The 18677-nt window shown below is 43.4% G+C and overlaps 1 protein-coding gene across 2 annotated transcripts in view; it reads right to left on the reverse strand.

Moving 5' to 3' along the window:
• The window catches only part of CCDC112 (coiled-coil domain containing 112), a 46057-nt gene that overhangs the window by 12905 nt on the left and 14475 nt on the right, over positions 1–18677 (reverse strand). For both annotated transcript variants that reach the window (XM_073624640.1, XM_073624641.1), the window contains 6 exons: positions 17919–18008; positions 17098–17173; positions 5885–6269; positions 4434–4850; positions 2507–2602; positions 1337–1455 (listed from right to left, as the gene is read on the reverse strand). In XM_073624640.1, the coding sequence (XP_073480741.1) occupies positions 1337–1455; positions 2507–2602; positions 4434–4850; positions 5885–6269; positions 17098–17173; positions 17919–18008 (1183 nt within the window). The remainder of the gene's footprint in view (positions 1–1336; positions 1456–2506; positions 2603–4433; positions 4851–5884; positions 6270–17097; positions 17174–17918; positions 18009–18677) is intronic.

Raw genomic sequence — 18677 nt, forward strand, 5'->3', positions numbered from 1 at the left:
TAACATTATATATATATATATATATATATATAAAAATAAACAGAGTCCATTTAATGGAGAAACCGATAAACATTGGCCACTGTGTAGGTGTGTTTCCAAATAAAATGTGCAGGTGTTCAAATCAGTGCAGCACCTCCACCATCAAACTATTTAGCCGCTCACCTTATAGATATAACCCCTAAAATCAGGATGGTCAATATGCGCTTTGCCCTATGGGGCAATAAGGATCCTCTGATGGTAAGAAGCACTCAAAAGTAACGGTTCCTTTGCAGTATATATAAAACAAACAGAACCACATATAGTGCTCTCTGCTAAAATCGATATATAATAAAGGATAAAAGAAAAGTCCACCCAGGACGTAACGTGTACGGGAGAGGAGCCACCTATGACATCACCTGTGGCCATCGGTTATAATAAAGGGTAAAAGAAACTCACAAATCCAGCACTTGCATCAAAGGGCAAAACACGAGCGCTCCAAGATTACATCTCAATGTGGAAAGATGGCCACAGCCTCTGCAAACTATAAATCTATCTCTGGCCACAAGGGGGGTGTGTTAAGGTACCCTGTGTCACACACCACGGATGCATGTCCGATGCTCTATCTTGCCAGACCAACGGTGGAAGGGCTTGTGTATGGTGCTTTGTTGCTGGCAGGTGCAGAGCAGCAAGACTAGCCTGTACTGTTCATGAGCTGCCTATGAAATTAGATTCATGGGTGGGGAAAGACTGATAGGGTTCTGAAGAAAGCATCCACCCACTCTTTGCATGACATCATTGCTGCAGATTGTGGGACTACAAGGGGTTGTTACATGGTCATCCTGTTCAGGGGAACGCAGGGGCAGCCAGTCGTATGAAGCAGAAATGCAGGGCCAGAGGAAATATTTAACCTACATTAATTGATTTATGGTCACTTTTGAAGAAAGCAAAGCATGTTTCAAGTAGGCTATGAGAGGACTATTGCACACATACTTTAACCCCTTCCCGCCGATCGCCCCCGGCCTTTACGAGTTCTAAATGCCGGGAGGCGAGGGCAGGCATTCCGGTCATGTGACCACTATGATTGGCTGTCACATGACCGGAAAGCTCCTGAGTGCAAATAGGCATTTAGGAGTTTCCATTTCCAAACCGGTAAGTGCGCTCTCAGCACAGAATTGTTTACAATTCGGATGCATATATGTGGCCTCTCTGTGTTAAAGCCCACCTGTCGATACTCCACATATATGCATACAACTGGTGGGAACAGGTTAATTGTTGCACTTGCAGTTCAGCTGTATAAATACTTTGTTATGGTTTAACATGTCAGCTGCCATAGATTATTAATTATATATATAATTACCGATGAGGAATGTGTAAAAGTGGAGTTGTTCCCGACGGCCCTGTATTTTTGAAGCGCTCTTCCCATCCTTTTGTAAGCTTACATAGCCTGGAAGGATCTCTATCAACATGAACTTGTACCTATAATAAAAATAGAATTTTAGAATGTGGATTAAAATAAAAACTGGAGAGTTGCCCCTAGGTTTTGACAAGTACCCGCTTCCACTTCTGCCCAGGTTGCAAAGGTAATTCCAGCAGAAGTACACCCACCCCAAACCACAACCTTCTGGGACACACTACAGGTCCCAAAAGGCTGTGAGACCATTCACAAAATGCAGCTTGCGAATGCGCAGTGGGCAGCGACTGTGAGACTGTAAGGAGTCACAGGTGGCTGCCCAACGTCGAGGACTCGAAGACTGGCGAAGAACCAGTCCAGGTGAAGAGGGCGCTAGATCCTTGGACAGGTGAGTGTCTGTTTATTAAAAGTCAGCAGCTACAGTTTTTGTAGCTGCTGACTTAAGCTCCCCTTTAACCTGTTTTAGTCTAATATCACACATTAAAGAGGAAGTCCAGCCTAGGCTTGTTTGGCTGGGCTTCTCATATGGGTCACAGGAGTGCAAGTCCGCTCTCTGCTGACGTCACGGATATCAGTCCAGGCACCGAATCAACTCAACAATGGGAGTCTGGATCCGCCAGGTGCCTGGACTGATGCCCACCTGGACTTTACAAGGGGTTCTATGCATTAAGATAAAAAAAACCTACTGTGTGCAGCAGCCCCCCCCTCCTCAGCCCCCCTAATACTTACCTGAGCCCCACCTCTGTCCACAAATTCCTCAGTGATCTGGGACTCTCCTACTGATTGGCTGAGTCACAGCAGTGGAGCCATTGGCTCCCGCTGCTGTCAAAGTCAGTTAGCCAATAAGAAGAGAAAGTGGGCGGGGCCAAACTAGGGCTCTGTGTCTGAATAGACACAGAGAGCTGTGACTTGGCTTGGGTGCCTCCATGGCAAGCTGCTTGCTGTGGGGGCACTCAACAGGAGGAAGGGGCCAGGAGCACACAAGAGGGACCCGAGAAGAGAAGGATCTGGGCTGCTCTGTGCAAATCCACTGCACAGGGCAGGTAAGTATAAGTGTTTGTTATTTTTAGAGAAAAAAACGAGACTTTACAATCACTTAACTTAATATCAGGTTACCTTTTCTTTTAATTTCTCCAGTCGCTTCTCTTTTTCTTTCGCTTCTTCTTCTTTGGCTCTTTTTTCTTGCACTTTTTCCTCAATTTTTCTCTGATCCTGAAACAGGGTTACATAAGTCATTAAAATTCTGAAAAATATCTGCAAACGCTTTGTGGCAGAAGAAAATTAAATGCACCTTTTACTGTTTACAAACTAAAATATCCCAGTGAGAGATGCGATTAGTCTTAGACGTCCAGAAAAACACTTGTTGGTTTATTTTTTCTATCAGTGCCCCATTGTAGAGATTTCCCTTCACTTTCTGTCCAAGTGATGCAACAGGAAGAGCATTCTCTGATTGGATGAGGTGGAGAAGGAAGGCAGTGGCGTCCCAATCCCCACCTCATTCAATCAAGATGACACTTTGCATCTATTGAAAAAATTGAAAGTGCTCTCTTAATGGTGCAGGTGCTGAGCAAGCGACCTCCTGTGTTCAGTAAGTACAGTGTAGCTGCTCAGCGTGGGACTTGAAAGCTAGCAGCAATCACTGTAGTAGCAATTACTACTACAGTAATGTCCAGCTTCCAGGTATGAAACAAATACTTAGAGAATGGTACAAGTTGGACAAATGTAACTATGTGAAAAAAGCCATATATTCAGTTCAGCTTTAAAAGAGAAGTATGGGAATGCTTTATTTTTCTTGAATCATGCTTAGCTAGGTGGATGCTGCATCTGTCCCCCGCTGGATTGAACACTGAGAACCAAGCGATCAAACAGCGCCGATCGCTCGGTCCTCAAAGCTTCGTGAGCAGGTGATGGACTGTCAGTCATCCATGCTCTGCCCCTCGCTGCTCAGTGGAACGATGGGTTGTGGAGGGGGCGGGATAGGCCACTGACAGCCTAAGCTGGGTGCCGCTCCAGGCATGTGGGAAAATCCCAACCATATGGTTGCCATCTTTCCCAAGCCTGGACCAGCTCTGTGGATGTCAGCCGACAGCAGACTTTAGCCCGCTGTCTGCTGAAAACAGGTCACAGGAGTCTGGAATGATCTGCACTCCTGTGATCCACAGGAGAAGTATAGGCAAATGAGCTTTGGAAGTACTTCTCCTTTTAATAGCTGTCAAAAGCAGGCTACATTTGCCCATCAAAGCCCTTAAACACAGGTTCTTAGCCAGTTGTTACCAAACAAGTATCCCATTGCAGGATTTGCCCTCAACTCTTGTCCTGGTGACAAATGTAACAATTTGATTTTCCATCATTTTCTGTATTGGTGATAATGGTCACTAAAGAGAGTGAATCTACCTAATCGGGACACAGACAACAAAAAAAATGTACAGGGGTCTTCATCCCTAGTCTAGTCAAAAAACAAAAAAAAAAAAAAAACAAAAAACTAAATTTTGGCTTTGCGTACACTATAGCCAAACATATGCTGCAAATTGCTATTAATATTATCCAGAATGTTAAATAGTTGAAATAAAAATTACATTGGTATTGCCTAGTTCAAAATCTCTGTCTATGGTCTGTGTCCTGTACTAAATTTACAAACACACAGGCTGCTTTAACACAATACAATTTAGATTTCACTTAGCCAATAAAATAGAGAGATTGCTCGTTTGATTTGGCATATGTATTCAAATTCAGTACTATTAAAATTTCACTGTAGTTTCATTTTGTCTCATTTTAACTATTGCTTATCCAAATAAACTAACACAAACAACTATAAATGACAATAAGGCATTTTGTTAACAGTCTACTGAAATGCAGGGGTTTCTAAAACCATAGTGGCACTGTGACAAAAGGAGTTAAATTCTGAATTATCTGCTCTAATACATGTGTTTCCACAGGGGTGTGTGCCAGTGAACTGGTTTCCAAAATGAATACCCCTTTAACATATATGATCCATAATTCTACTGTAAAATATTTTGTGGTACTGTATAAGTAAAGAATTTACCCTGTCCTGAAATCTATAGATCTCCATTGCAGCCAGCCTCCTCTTCTCCTCCCTCTCAGCTTCTTCCCTCATCTCTCTTTCCAGCTGTAGAAACTCTTCTTGCTCCTTCCTAATTCTTGCATGTTCTTCCACTATGAGTTTGACTTCCAGCTGCCGCTGGCGCTCCTTTCTCTGTTTTCTCTGCTGATCTTCCTCTTCTTTTAGCTCTGCCTCAAGCTTTGCGGCAGCCTCTATTTCCTTCTGCCTCTTCCAGGCCTCTATTTCCTGCTGCCGTTTCCTTCTTTCTTCTTCTAACTTCTGCTTCTGAGCTTCATCCTTTTGTTGCTTATCAGATTCTGTTATTTCTTTGGTCTTTTCTTGAATTTTTGATATTTCTTGTTTTTCTTGCTGTTTCCTAGATTTCCACTTGTAAATAGCCTAACAGTAAAAAACACAAAACAAAGAAAAAAATGCAAAGTTCAGTAAACAAACCTGCCAAAATTTAGGCTCGGTTCACACGTCTGGTGCAGTTTCATTCACCGGTTAAGGTGTAATTCAGGTGCAAATTTTTACTTGAAATCGCACCTGAACCAGACAGAAAAATATACAGGACTCTTTTTTTTTTTTTTTTTTTTAAAAAAAGGACTACAGTGGGCACGAACATATGTGAACCAACTCCATAGAGAGCCAGTTCGGCTCACATCATGCGAATCGGAAGTGGTTCAAAATGCATCCAATTCGCATAGATGTGAACCGAGCCTTATGCCCCATACACACGATCAGAAATTCCGTCAGAAAAAACTTGGATGGTTTTTCTGACAGAATTCCACTGAAGCTTGCCTTGCATACACACGGTCACACAAAAGTTCTCTGAACTTTCGACCATCAAGAACACAGTGACGTACAACACCACGACGAGCCGAGAAAATGAAGTTCAATGCTTCCGAGCATGCGTCGAATTGTTTCCAAGCATGCGTGAGATTTTTTGCGCGTCCGAATTGCATACAGACAAACGCATTTTAGGATAGGAACTTTTTCCAACCGAAAAATAGAGAACCTGCTCTCAATCTTTTGCTGGCTGGCATTCTGCCAGCAAAAGTCCTATGGAGCATACACACGGTCGGAATTTCTGACCAAAAGCTCACATCCGACTTTTGCTGGCGGAATTTCTGATCATGTGTACGGGGCATTAGTGTTTTAAGCCCTTTAGGTAAAAAACGTATTTACAAACACTGAGTACCTAGACTTTTATAATGCACAGATATGCTACAAAACTTTAATTTTACATTTCCGATATTGAATATTTTCCTAAAATGAACACATTTTGCATGGTAAAATGTTTGCACAGTTACAGTACTACATTTGAGTTAATATAAAACTCAGTTTATCATAAAACACACTTTAAACATGCAACATACACTGTACAACAATATAAAGTAACAGAACTTTATAAAAAGTAAAATGTTGCTCACTTCCTTTTTCTTTTCTTCCAAAAAGAGAAGCTCCTGATACCAGGCCTCATGTAGCTGGATGTCCTCCCGTGTCCTGCTAGGCAAGTATGCCAGGGCCTCTTCCAAGTAACCAGGCTTACATTTGTGTTTGGTCCACACTTTCAGGAAGCTCTGGTGGTCATAGTCATCCCATCCTCCCAGACGGCCTCCAGTCTGCTGCAGAAATTTTTCAAAAGCCACCACTTCTTCTGGGAGCTGGCTGGAGAGAATGCCACCCGACAGGGCTTTTCCAGAAGGAGCCTTGAAGGATCTTTCAGGTGGATTAATGAATGATGCCTCTATTTTTTTCTCCATGGCAGTCAGCTCAATTAAGGTGGTCTTTTCTTCCTTTAATAGGTCTTCATAACTAAAGCCATCCAAGATAATTACATTTTGCTTCTGTAAATTCATTTTTACATCCACTTAGCTAGGTACATATGCAAAGATACAGTTTATCTGAAATGTTAGTAAACAATAACTTGGTCTGAGAACCACCCATTAATGTTGTTTTCTGTGAAGTTTAAACCAGTGGCGAAGGTAGACATTCTTTCACCCAGGGCAAAGACTCTGTGTCAATAGGGCAGAGGTTGGTGTCAGTAGTTTTTAATACTTTGTAAAAACATGGAAAATGAGAGAGAAAGAGAGAAAGAGAGAAAGAGAGAAAGAGAGAAAGAGAGAAAGAGAGAAAGAGAGAAAGAGAGAAAGAGAGAAAGAGAGAAAGAGAGAGAGATTTCCCCCATATTACACCAGGAGACCCCCACAATTACAGCTTTCAGATGCCTGCAATGTACCTGTATGCCATCAACAGGGTTCCCTGATCACTTCATTATCTGTGGAGAAGGAGTCAGTGGTTTGTCATATCATCTAATATCACGGACTCCTTTCACCTGCCTGTTGGCTCCATCAGCTGCATACAGCGCTCACAGGTGAGCTAATTCCGGCATCAGGTAGGGTGATGCCACCTCCTCCACTCCCCTCACCGTCAGTCCTCTGCTTGTCCTGCTTTCTCCTCCACTCCTATACTAAGCTCCCCTCACCCTCCCGCCAGGCAGTGCCTGAAGTTTACCCCTGGCTACAGGTTGTGAGCAGACCCAAAAATAGATAGCTTCATGGTCCGCATCAATACCAACCCCCTGCCTGTCAGTAAGGCAGAAGCCAGAAGCTCCTAGTGCATTCCTCCACTTTGTCCTGGCTAGGAGAAAGGAATCCTCAGCTCCCTCCTCCTGTGTTGCATGCTTGCAGATCCTCCTTCTAGAGGTTCAGAAGCACTGTCCTGGCAGGGAATAACAGGGGGAGAGAGAACACAGTCCTCACCTCCTCTGGCTCTCTCTACTCCTCACTCCCAGCACTGGGCTGACAGGAGAAGTTATACTGCTCTCACTGCTCCTGTCAGCAGTGCCCCTCTCAATGCAGCGCCCGGGTCACCCTAGTTTCAGCTCTGGTTTAAACTAAAGGCTTGTTCACACCAGCATGCTGCGGAAATGCACATGTCAGTGCTTTGCAGTGCCATTTATGTTGATTGTTTTGTACAAGGTTTGTTGCGAACTGGGAAAAATGCAGCATGCACTGACATTTTTTATTTTAAATCAGATTTTTTTATTACATTTTTTAAAAGCAGTACACACAGAACACATACACAACCTGTCTACAATCTAGTCACAGTGGGTCAATAAAAGCAAAAGAAACAGATAATATGTTGGAGGGGTGTTAGAGATAATATGTGAATTGCAGCCCATTCAATTTTAATGGGATGCCTAACACAATGTGCCTCATTGCATGGAAATGGTAAGTTTAACAGGTAGGGAGTATAACAATTCTGATATGCAAGCTCCCTCAGGACTCCGAAGGTCTTATTTATAAAAATGCCTGAACCCGTCTGTGTGGCACAAAGCTACCACGTGTTCAAGTTAGAAAAAAAATAAAGATGGTGGGTAACCAGGGGACAATATACGCTTTAAGTACTATGCTATAACACAGAGAATGCCGTGACTGAAGAAGGTTGTGATCACCAACCAATATGTATAGCATACAAACGTGGTTGCAAACACAAAGCTTACACCGGAAACACTGTACGTGTAGCCTGGGCTTGGTGTAGGCCGGTGTTATCCTTTTATAACTATAAAATATCCATAATAACTAAACTATTTTAAAAACACAATGGTGGGTGATTTAATGCCTCAGCATAAAAATAAATTATTCTCCTTAATTCCTTAACCACTTGCCGACCGCCTAACGTAGATATACGTCGGCAGAATGGCACGGGCAGGCAGAATCACGTACCTGTACGTGATCTGCCTCCCGCGGGCGGGGGGTCCAATCGGACCCCCCCCCGGTGCCAGCGGCGGTCGGCATTTCACTGGGAGCGTTGGGAGGTGAGGGGGAGACCATCCGATCGTGGCCCCCCCTCGCGATCGCTCCCAGCCAATCGGAATCCTCCCCTGCCTGTGTGTAGTTTCACACAGGCAGAGGATGTGATGTCATCTCTCCTCGGCTTGGCAGTTTCCGTTCCAGCGCCGAGGAGAGAAGACATGTAAGTGCACAAAACACTACACACACACACACACACACAGTAGAACATGCCAGGCACATAAAACACCCCGATCCCCCCCCCCAACCACCCCCCCCCCGTCACAAACTGACACCAAGCAGTATTTTTTTTTTTCTGATTACTGATTGGTGTCAGTTTGTGACAGTTACAGTGTTAGGGCAGTGAGTGGTAGCCCCCTTTAGGTCTAGGGTACCCCCCTAACCCCCCCTAATAAAGTTTTAACCCCTTGATCACCCCCTGTCACCAGTGTCACTAAGCGATCATTTTTCAGATCGCTGTATTAGTATCGCTGGTGACGCTAGTTAGGGAGGTAAATATTTAGGTTCGCCGTCAGCATTTAATAGCGTCAGGGACCCCCATATACTATCTAATAAATGTTTTAACCCCTTGATTGCCCCCTAGTTAACCCTTTCACCACTGATCACCTATAAGTGTTACGGGTGAAGCTGGTTAGTTCGTTTATTTTTTATAGTGTCAGGGCACCCGCCGTTTATTACCGAATAAAGGTTTAGCCCCCTGATCGCCCGGCGGTGATATGCGTCGCCCCAGGCAGCGTCAGATTAGCGCCAGTACCGCTAACACCCACGCACGCAGCATACGCCTCCCTTAGTGGTATAGTATCTGTACGGATCAATATCTGATCCGATCAGATCTATACTAGCGTCCCCAGCAGTTTAGGGTTCCCAAAAACGCAGTGTTAGCGGGATCAGCCCAGATACCTGCTAGCACCTGCATTTTTCCCCTCCGCCTGGCCCAGCCCAGCCCACCCAAGTGCAGTATCGATCGATCACTGTCACTTACTAAACAAATAACTGCAGTGTTCGCAGAGTCAGGCCTGATCCCTGCGATCGCTAACAGTTTTCTTGGTAGCATTTTGGTGAACTGGCAAGCACCAGCCCCAGGCAGTGTCAGGTTAGCGCCAGTACCGCTAACATCCAAGCACGCACCGTACACCTCCCTTAGTGGTATAGTATCTGAACGGATCAATATCTGATCCGATCAGATCTATACTAGCATCCCCAGCAGTTTAGGGTTCCCAAACACGCAGTGTTAGCGGGATCAGCCCAGATACCTGTTAGCACCTGCGTTTTGCCCCTCCGCCCGGCCCAGCCCAGCCCACCCAAGTGCAGTATCAATCGATCACTGTCACTTACAAAACACTAAACGCATAACTGCAGCATTCGCAGAGTCAGGCCTGATCCCTGCGATCGCTAACAGTTTTTTTGGTAGCGTTTTGGTGAACTGGCAAGCACCAGCCCCAGGCAGCGTCAGGTTAGCGCCAGTACCGCTAACACCCACGCACGCACCGTACACCTCCCTTGGTGGTATAGTATCTGATCGGATCAATATCTGATCTGATCAGATCTATACTAGCGTCCCCAGCAGTTTAGGGTTCCCAAAAACGCAGTGTTAGCGGGATCAGCCCAGATACCTGCTAGCACCTGCGTTTTTCCCCTCCGCCTGGCCCAGCCCAGCCCACCCAAGTGCAGTATCGATCGATCACTGTCACTTACTAAACAAATAACTGCAGTGTTCGCAGAGTCAGGCCTGATCCCTGCGATCGCTAACAGTTTTCTTGGTAGCATTTTGGTGAACTGGCAAGCACCAGCCCCAGGCAGTGTCAGGTTAGCGCCAGTACCGCTAACATCCAAGCACGCACCGTACACCTCCCTTAGTGGTATAGTATCTGAACGGATCAATATCTGATCCGATCAGATCTATACTAGCATCCCCAGCAGTTTAGGGTTCCCAAACACGCAGTGTTAGCGGGATCAGCCCAGATACCTGTTAGCACCTGCGTTTTGCCCCTCCGCCCGGCCCAGCCCAGCCCACCCAAGTGCAGTATCAATCGATCACTGTCACTTACAAAACACTAAACGCATAACTGCAGCATTCGCAGAGTCAGGCCTGATCCCTGCGATCGCTAACAGTTTTTTTGGTAGCGTTTTGGTGAACTGGCAAGCACCAGCCCCAGGCAGCGTCAGGTTAGCGCCAGTACCGCTAACACCCATGCACGCACCGTACACCTCCCTTGGTGGTATAGTATCTGATCGGATCAATATCTGATCTGATCAGATCTATACTAGCGTCCCCAGCAGTTTAGGGTTCCCACAAACGCAGTGTTAGCGGGATCAGCCCAGATACCTGCTAGCACCTGCGTTTTTCCCCTCCGCCCGGCCCAGCCCAGCCCACCCAAGTGCAGTATCGATCGATCACTGTCACTTACAAAACACTAAACAAATAACTGCAGCGTTCGCAGAGTCAGGCCTGATCCCTGCGATCGCTAACAGTTTTCTTGGTAGCGTTTTGGTGAACTGGCAAGCACCAGCTCCAGGCAGCGTCAGGTTAGCGCCAGTACCGCTAACACCCAAGCACGCACCGTACACCTCCCTTAGTGGTATAGTATCTGAACGGATCAATATCTGATCCGATCAGATCTATACTAGCGTCCCCAGCAGTTTAGGGTTCCCACAAACGCAGTGTTAGCGGGATCAGCCCAGATACCTGCTAGCACCTGCGTTTTGCCCCTCCGCCCAGCCCACCCAAGTGCAGTATCGATCGATCACTGACACTTACAAAACACTAAACGCATAACTGCAGCGTTCGAAGAGTCAGGCCTGATCCCTGCGATCGCTAACAGTTTTTTTTGTAGCGTTTTGGTGAACTGGCAAGCACCAGCAGCCTAGTACACCCCGGTCGTAGTCAAACCCGCACTGCAGTAACACTTGGTGACGTGGCGAGTCCCATAAGTGCAGTTCAAGCTGGTGAGGTGGCAAGCACAAGTAGTGTCCCGCTGCCACCAAAAAGACAAACACAGGCCCGTCGTGCCCAGAATGCCCTTCCTGCTGCATTCGCCAATCCTAATTGGGAACCCACCACTTCTGCAGCGCCCGTACTTCCCCCATTCACATCCCCAACCAAATGCAGTCGGCTGCATGAGAGGCATTTTCTTTATGTCCTCCCGAGTACCCCTACCCAACGAACCCCCCCAAAAAAGATGTCGTGTCTGCAGCAAGCGCGGATATAGGCGTGACACCCGCTATTATTGTCTCTCCTGTCCTGACAATCCTGGTCTTTGCATTGGTGAATGTTTTGAACGCTACCATTCACTAGTTGATTATTAGCGTAGGGTACAGCATTGCACAAACTAGGCACACTTTCACAGGGTCTCCCAAGATGCCATCGCATTTTGAGAGACCCGAACCTGGAACCGGTTACAGTTATAAAAGTTACAGTTACAAAAAAAAGTGTAAAAAAAAAAAAAAAAAAAACCACAAACAAAAATATAAAATAAAAAATAATAGTTGTCGTTTTATTGTTCTTTCTCTCTCTATTCTCTCTATTGTTCTGCTCTTTTTTACTGTATTCTATTCTGCAATGTTTTATTGTTATTATGTTTTATCATGTTTCCTTTTCAGGTATGCAATTTTTTATACTTTACCGTTTACTGTGCTTTATTGTTAACCATTTTTTTGTCTTCAGGTACGCCATTCACGACTTTGAGTGGTTATACCAGAATGATGCCTGCAGGTTTAGGTATCATCTTGGTATCATTCTTTTCAGCCAGCGGTCGGCTTTCATGTAAAAGCAATCCTAGCGGCTAATTAGCCTCTAGACTGCTTTTACAAGCAGTGGGAGGGAATGCCCCCCCCCAACGTCTTCCGTGTTTTTCTCTGGCTCTCCTGTCTCAACAGGGAACCTGAGAATGCAGCCGGTGATTCAGCCAGCTGACCATAGAGCTGATCAGAGACCAGAGTGGCTCCAATCATCTCTATGGCCTAAGAAACCGGAAGCTACGAGCATTTTATGACTTAGATTTCGCCGGATGTAAACAGCGCCATTGGGAAATTGGGAAAGCATTTTATCACACCGATCTTGGTGTGGTCAGATGCTTTGAGGGCAGAGGAGAAATCTAGGGTCTAATAGACCCCAATTTTTTCAAAAAAAGAGTACCTGTCACTACCTATTGCTATGATAGGGGATATTTACATTCCCTGAGATAACAATAAAAATGATTTAAAAAAAAAAAAAAAAATGAAAGGAACAGTTTTAAAATAAGATAAAAAAAATAATAATAATAAAGAAAAAAAAAAAAAAAAAAAAAAAGCACCCCTGTCCCCCCTGCTCTCGCGCTAAGGCGAACGCAAGCGTCGGTCTGGCGTCAAATGTAAACAGAAATTGCACCATGCATGTGAGGTATCACCGCGAACGTCAGATCGAGGGCAGTAATTTTAGCAGTAGACCTCCTCTGTAAATCTAAAGTGGTAACCTGTAAAGGCTTTTAAAGGCTTTTAAAAATGTATTTAGTTTGTCGCCACTGCACGTTTGTGCGCAATTTTAAAGCATGTCATGTTTGGTATCCATGTACTCGGCCTAAGATCATCTTTTTTATTTCATCAAACATTTGGGCAATATAGTGTGTTTTAGTGCATTAAAATTTAAAAAAGTGTGTTTTTTCCCCAAAAAATGCGTTTGAAAAATCGCTGCGCAAATACTGTGTGAAAAAAAAAAATGAAACACCCACCATTTTAATCTGTAGGGCATTTGCTTTAAAAAAATATATAATGTTTGGGGGTTCAAAGTAATTTTCTTGCAAAAAAAAATTATTTTTTTATGTAATCAAAAAGTGTCAGAAAGGGCTTTGTCTTCAAGTGGTTAGAAGAGTGGGTGATGTGTGACATAAGCTTCTAAATGTTGTGCATAAAATGCCAAGACAGTTCAAAACCCCCCCAAATGACCCCATTTTGGAAAGTAGACACCCCAAGCTATTTGCTGAGAGGCATGTCGAGTCCATGGAATATTTTATATTGTGACACAAGTTGCGGGAAAGAGACAATTTTTTATTTTTTTTATTTTTTTTTGCGCAAAGTTGTCACTAAATGATATATTGCTCAAACATGCCATGGGAATATGTGAAATTACACCCCAAAATACATTCTGTTGCTTCTCCTGAGTACGGGGATACCACATGTGTGAGACTTTTTGGGAGCCTAGCCGCGTATGGGACCCCAAAAACTAAGCACCGCCTTCAGGCTTTCTAAGGCCGTAAATTTTTGATTTCACTCTTCACTGCCTATCACAGTTTCGGAGGCCATGGAATGCCCAGGTGGCAAACCCCCCCCCCCCCAAATGACCCCATTTTGGAAAGTAGACACCCCAAGCTATTTGATGAGAGGTATAGTGAGTATTTTGCAGACCTCACTTTTTGTCACAAAGTTTTGAAAATTGAAAAAAGAAAAAAAAAAAAAAAAATGTTTTTTCTCGTCTTTCTTTATTTTCAAAAACAAATGAGAGCTGCAAAATACTCACCATGCCTCTTAGCAAATAGCTTGGGGTGTCTACTTTCCAAAATGGGGTCATTTGGGGGGGGGTTTGTGCCACCTGGGCATTCCATGGCCTCCGAAACTGTGATAGGCAGTGAAGAGTGAAATCAAAAATTTGCACCCTTACAAATCCTGAAGGCGGTGATTGGTTTTCGGGGCCCCGTACGCGGCTAGGCTCCAAAAAAGTCCCACACATGTGGTATCCCCGTACTCAGGAGAAGTAGCTAAATGTATTTTGGGGTGTAATTCCACATATGCCCATGGCCTGTGTGAGCAATATATCATTTAGTGACAACTTTGTGCAAAAAAAAAAAAAAATTTGTCACTTTCCCGCAACTTGTGTCAAAATATAAAACATTCCATGGACTCAATATGCCTCAAAGCAAATAGCTTGGGGTGTCTACTTTCCAAAATGGGGTCATTTGGGGGGGTTTTATGCCATCTGGGCATTTTATGGCCTTCAAAACTGTGATAGGTAGTGAGGAGTAAAATCAAAAATGTACGCCCTTAGAAATCCTGAAGGCAGTGATTGGTTTTCGGGGCCCTGTACGCGGCTAGGCTCCCAAAAAGTCCCACACATGTGGTATCCCCATACTCAGGAGAAGCAGCTAAATGTATTTTGGGGTGCAATTCCACATATGCCCATGGCCTGTGTGAGCAATATATCATTTAGTGACAACTTTTTGTAATTTTTTTTTTTTTGTCATTATTCAATCACTTGGGACAAAAAAAATGAATATTCAATGGGCTCAACATGCCTCTCAGCAATTTCCTTGGGGTGTCTACTTTCCAAAATGGGGTAATTTGTGGGGGTTTTGTACTGCCCTGCCATTTTAGCACCTCAAGAAACGACATAGGCAGTCATAAATTAAAGGCTGTGTAAATTCCAGAAAATGTACCCTAGTTTGTAGGCGCTATAACTTTTGCGCAAACCAATAAATATACACTTATTGACATTTTTTTTTACCAAAGACATGTGGCCGAATACATTTTGGCCTAAATGTATGACTAAAATTGAGTTTATTGGATTTTTTTTAGAACAAAAAGTAGAAAATATAATTTTTTTTCAAAATTTTCGGTCTTTTTCCGTGTATAGCGCAAAAAATAAAAACGGCAGAGGTGATCAAATACCATCAAAAGAAAGCTCTATTTGTGGGAAGAAAAGGACGCAAATTTCGTCTGGGTACAGCATTGCATGACCGCGCAATTAGCAGTTAAAGCGACGCAGTGCCGAATTGTAAAAAGTGCTCTGGTCAGGAAGGGGGTAAAACCTTCCGGGGCTGAAGTGGTTAAGGAGGTTCCTTTCTTTCCATTTTTTTTTTTTTTTATAATTATTTTTTATATTTTTAATTTTTTCCCCCCTCTGCATTATATCTATTTGCATTTTTTGTACCTGGTAGAAGATAAATGAATAGTATTTTGTATGTATTTTTTTAATATATTGTATTGTGCATGTATTCCATTATGTTATTCTGAGTTTGAGGTTTTCTCATATATTTTAGCTGGTCATCATCAAGTGTGATCCCTGAAGAAGCAATTTGTTACGAAACGTATCGATATGCTTACCTGCACAGTATTTTGGGTTTTACCAATGCTACCTGTTTAGTGTAACCAGTATATCCAGTCAATTTGCTTTTAAAAGACACCCCTATGGTTTTAAAGAATTTATTAATAACATTTTTTCTGTCTTGTCTTCCCATTGTTTTGGCACATTTAAAGTCCCTTTATATGTTGGTGGGAGGAAGGGGATTTGTTTGTCCTTATGTCCCCCCTTTTGTGGTTACATTCTTTTCCCCCTTTTCCCTCCTCCACCCTTTTTCTTCTATACGTTATTTGGGATGGTGCCACAATGTGGACGCTTCTTAGCATATTGCTCTGACTGCACACATATACATGTATATCACTAGGGGGTTGATTTACTAAAGGCAAATATGCTGTGCACTGCAAGTGCAGTTGCTCTAGATCTGAGGGGGACCTCTGAAATGAGGGGAAGCTCTGCTGATTTCTATCGTCCAATCATGTGCAAGCAAAAATGCAGTTTATTTTTTTTCCTTGCAAGTGATTGAATATTTTTGCAAAGTAAAGTTTTACCTCATTTACTAAGCTCCGGAGCAACTGCACAGAATATTTTCCTTTAGTAAATCAACCTCAATGTATTCACCTGAATACTGACAGCTGGTGCAACCACTGCCAGTAAAAAAAAAAAAAAAACACCTTTTGCTGCTTTGTGGTGCATTATCACACATTCGTTAAGCCCCATACATAGGGGCCAAATGTCGGGAGACCTTGGCCGGTTCAATAAAAACCAGCCAACATTCGGTCTGTGTGTATGCCAGCCAGTCCGACAGTCTGTTCGGTCGGCTTCAGTCAGACGTGCATGCTGGAAATCCAGCAGCTGACCAACTCCCAGTCAGCGGTCTCAGCCAATGACTGATAAGAGTGTTCTGGTGGGGAGGGGGGGTTGGTGTCCCCCTGTAAGAACACAACAGCTGAGCGAGGGAGATCACTGTACTAACGTTGGATTGTTAGTACAGTGGCTCCGACCATTCTGTGCATTAAGATTAAAAAAAAAAAAATTTCTGTGTGCAGCAGCCTCCCCCCCCCCCCCCCCCAATACTTACCTGAGACCCATCTCGATCCAGCCATGTCCACGAGTGCCTCGGCTGTCCGGGACTCTCCCTACTGATTGGCTGAGACACAGCAGCGGCGCCATTGGCTCCCACTGCTGTCAATCAAACTCAGTTATCCAATAATGAGAGAGAGAGGGGGAGAGAGAGGACAGGGCCAAATCACAGCTACATGTCTGAATGGATACACGGTGCTGTGGCTCAGGTACCCCCATAGCAAGCTTCTTGCTGTGGGGGCACTCAACAGGAGGGAGGGGCCAGTTGGTCCAGCCAGGGACCCGAGAAGAGGAGCATCTAGGCTGGTCTGTGCAAAACTACTGCACAGAGCAGGTATCAATGACATGTTTGTTATTTTAATAGGAAAAAAAAAAAAAAAAAAGAGAGACTTTACAAATCACTTTAATATGGATAAGCTGCCATGCACCACAACACAGGTGTAAGTGCATTATTTTTTTTCACTGAACACCACAACACTCAGATGGTGTGTATTGTGGTGCACTGGCTTGGGGCATTGGGATGCAAAATGAATGGCACCACAATCCACTGCACATGCAATGCATTAAAATGGTATTTTGCTGCCTGTCATTGCAACGGACAGGCCTGTATGAAGAAATAAATACAAATAAATAATCAACTTGTATCTCTAAAAAAAAAAAAAATCTGAATCTGTCTACAAGATAAGATTAAATAGCTTACATTATTCGTTGTTCTTCTTTAAAGGCACTGATAGCGTTGTCTACTTCTTCCATCATTTCTCTAAGTTTCTCTACAACTGTAAAAAAAAAGCAACATAAAATTCCTACTATAAAAATAGGTACAGTATTAATATAATGCATCATTAATACTGATCAAGTGCACATTTAAAATGTATGCCATGGCCAAATAAAAAATACATGCGCAATACATACACATTACCTGTGTTTTATTCCCTTAAAGACCCTGCAAGCACAGAAAAATACCGATTGATATGCCAGAAACGCACTCCGCTCAGCATTGTCAGCTCAGCTGAAATATCTTTCCCTAAATTTCTCAACCCCATCCTATCTTTTTATCCACAACAAAGAGTAATCATTCTGTAGTCTTGTGATAACTATTATTTGTAGACTTCTTGAGATAATACAGGACCAGAGCACAAGACAGCTCTGAATTTCTAACATAATCAACAGGTATAATAAAACACATTCAGTGGTATACTGAACAGACCAAAAAAAGCGAATAAGGGGTTGGAAACACTTTAATTGGGCATAATGTACTATTAGCAGAACAAAATAACGTGGGAAAAGAAAAAGACATGGAAATGTCCTCATTTAAAAAATGTCTAAAATGAAGACATGCAAGTGCTGCTCCTACCAGCCAAACAGATTACCCCCTTAATTCCCTGCATATGCTGGAAGTGACAGGGAAAAGCTGATTAGTTATAGGGAAAGCAGTTCCTCTTTCAGCTACTCTCAGAGATAAGTGCTAATCTGTATTTTTATAAAAATATAGTAAATCACATTAGTAAAGAATAGACTTACATTCTGAAGTAGGCTTCACATCTTTTAATTGGAGTTGGAGTCGCTTTACATGGTTATGAATTTTTGAAAGATGCTGTTGAGTTTTCATTTCTGTTAAGTAAAATAAAATATTCAAAGTGGAAGTGCCATAAAAGGCTTGTAATTTATATGATAATTGCTATAAAATACCCACAAAGAGAAACCGTATTATAGGGTGGTTTACTATATTTTATTAGTAGCATTTAAACATTACTTGTATTGAGTGGGCTGCAACTATGGACCTCCTTCTGCAAATGATAGCTGCCTGCCTCAAGACTTAAAATCACTGATACGGAATGATCATGCAGTAAGCAAATTCAGACTGAAGTCAGAAGTAATGATTTGCAAGCTTAGTCATTGATTCATAATACTTTGGAACCAGGGGATCAGAATAGCAACCAAGAATTGGCTGTATTTGTCAAAAAATAATATTTAAAGTGGTTTTGTGAAAAATGAACATAGCATATCCCTCTATAGTGTGTACTTGCCTTGATCCAAAGCACCTAATGTGGTTCAGATCAGATCTCTCCTCCCTCTGCAGGTGTCACTTCGGACAGCTTATGTGGACACAATATGGGAGATGCCCCCCTTCCAGCACACAGTAGGTGATTGACAGCCTCTATTATGCATGTTTTCTTATGAGACTGTGTAGAGGGGGGGTGTCCATTGCCCCCATTCAGGTCACAGATTACACTAAACTCCCTACTCTATGCTGTGCAGTGTGTGACATCAGATGCCCGC

The sequence above is a fragment of the Aquarana catesbeiana genome, linkage group LG01 (assembly GCF_042186555.1).
Source record: "Aquarana catesbeiana isolate 2022-GZ linkage group LG01, ASM4218655v1, whole genome shotgun sequence".
Taxonomy (NCBI): Eukaryota; Metazoa; Chordata; class Amphibia; order Anura; family Ranidae; genus Aquarana; species Aquarana catesbeiana.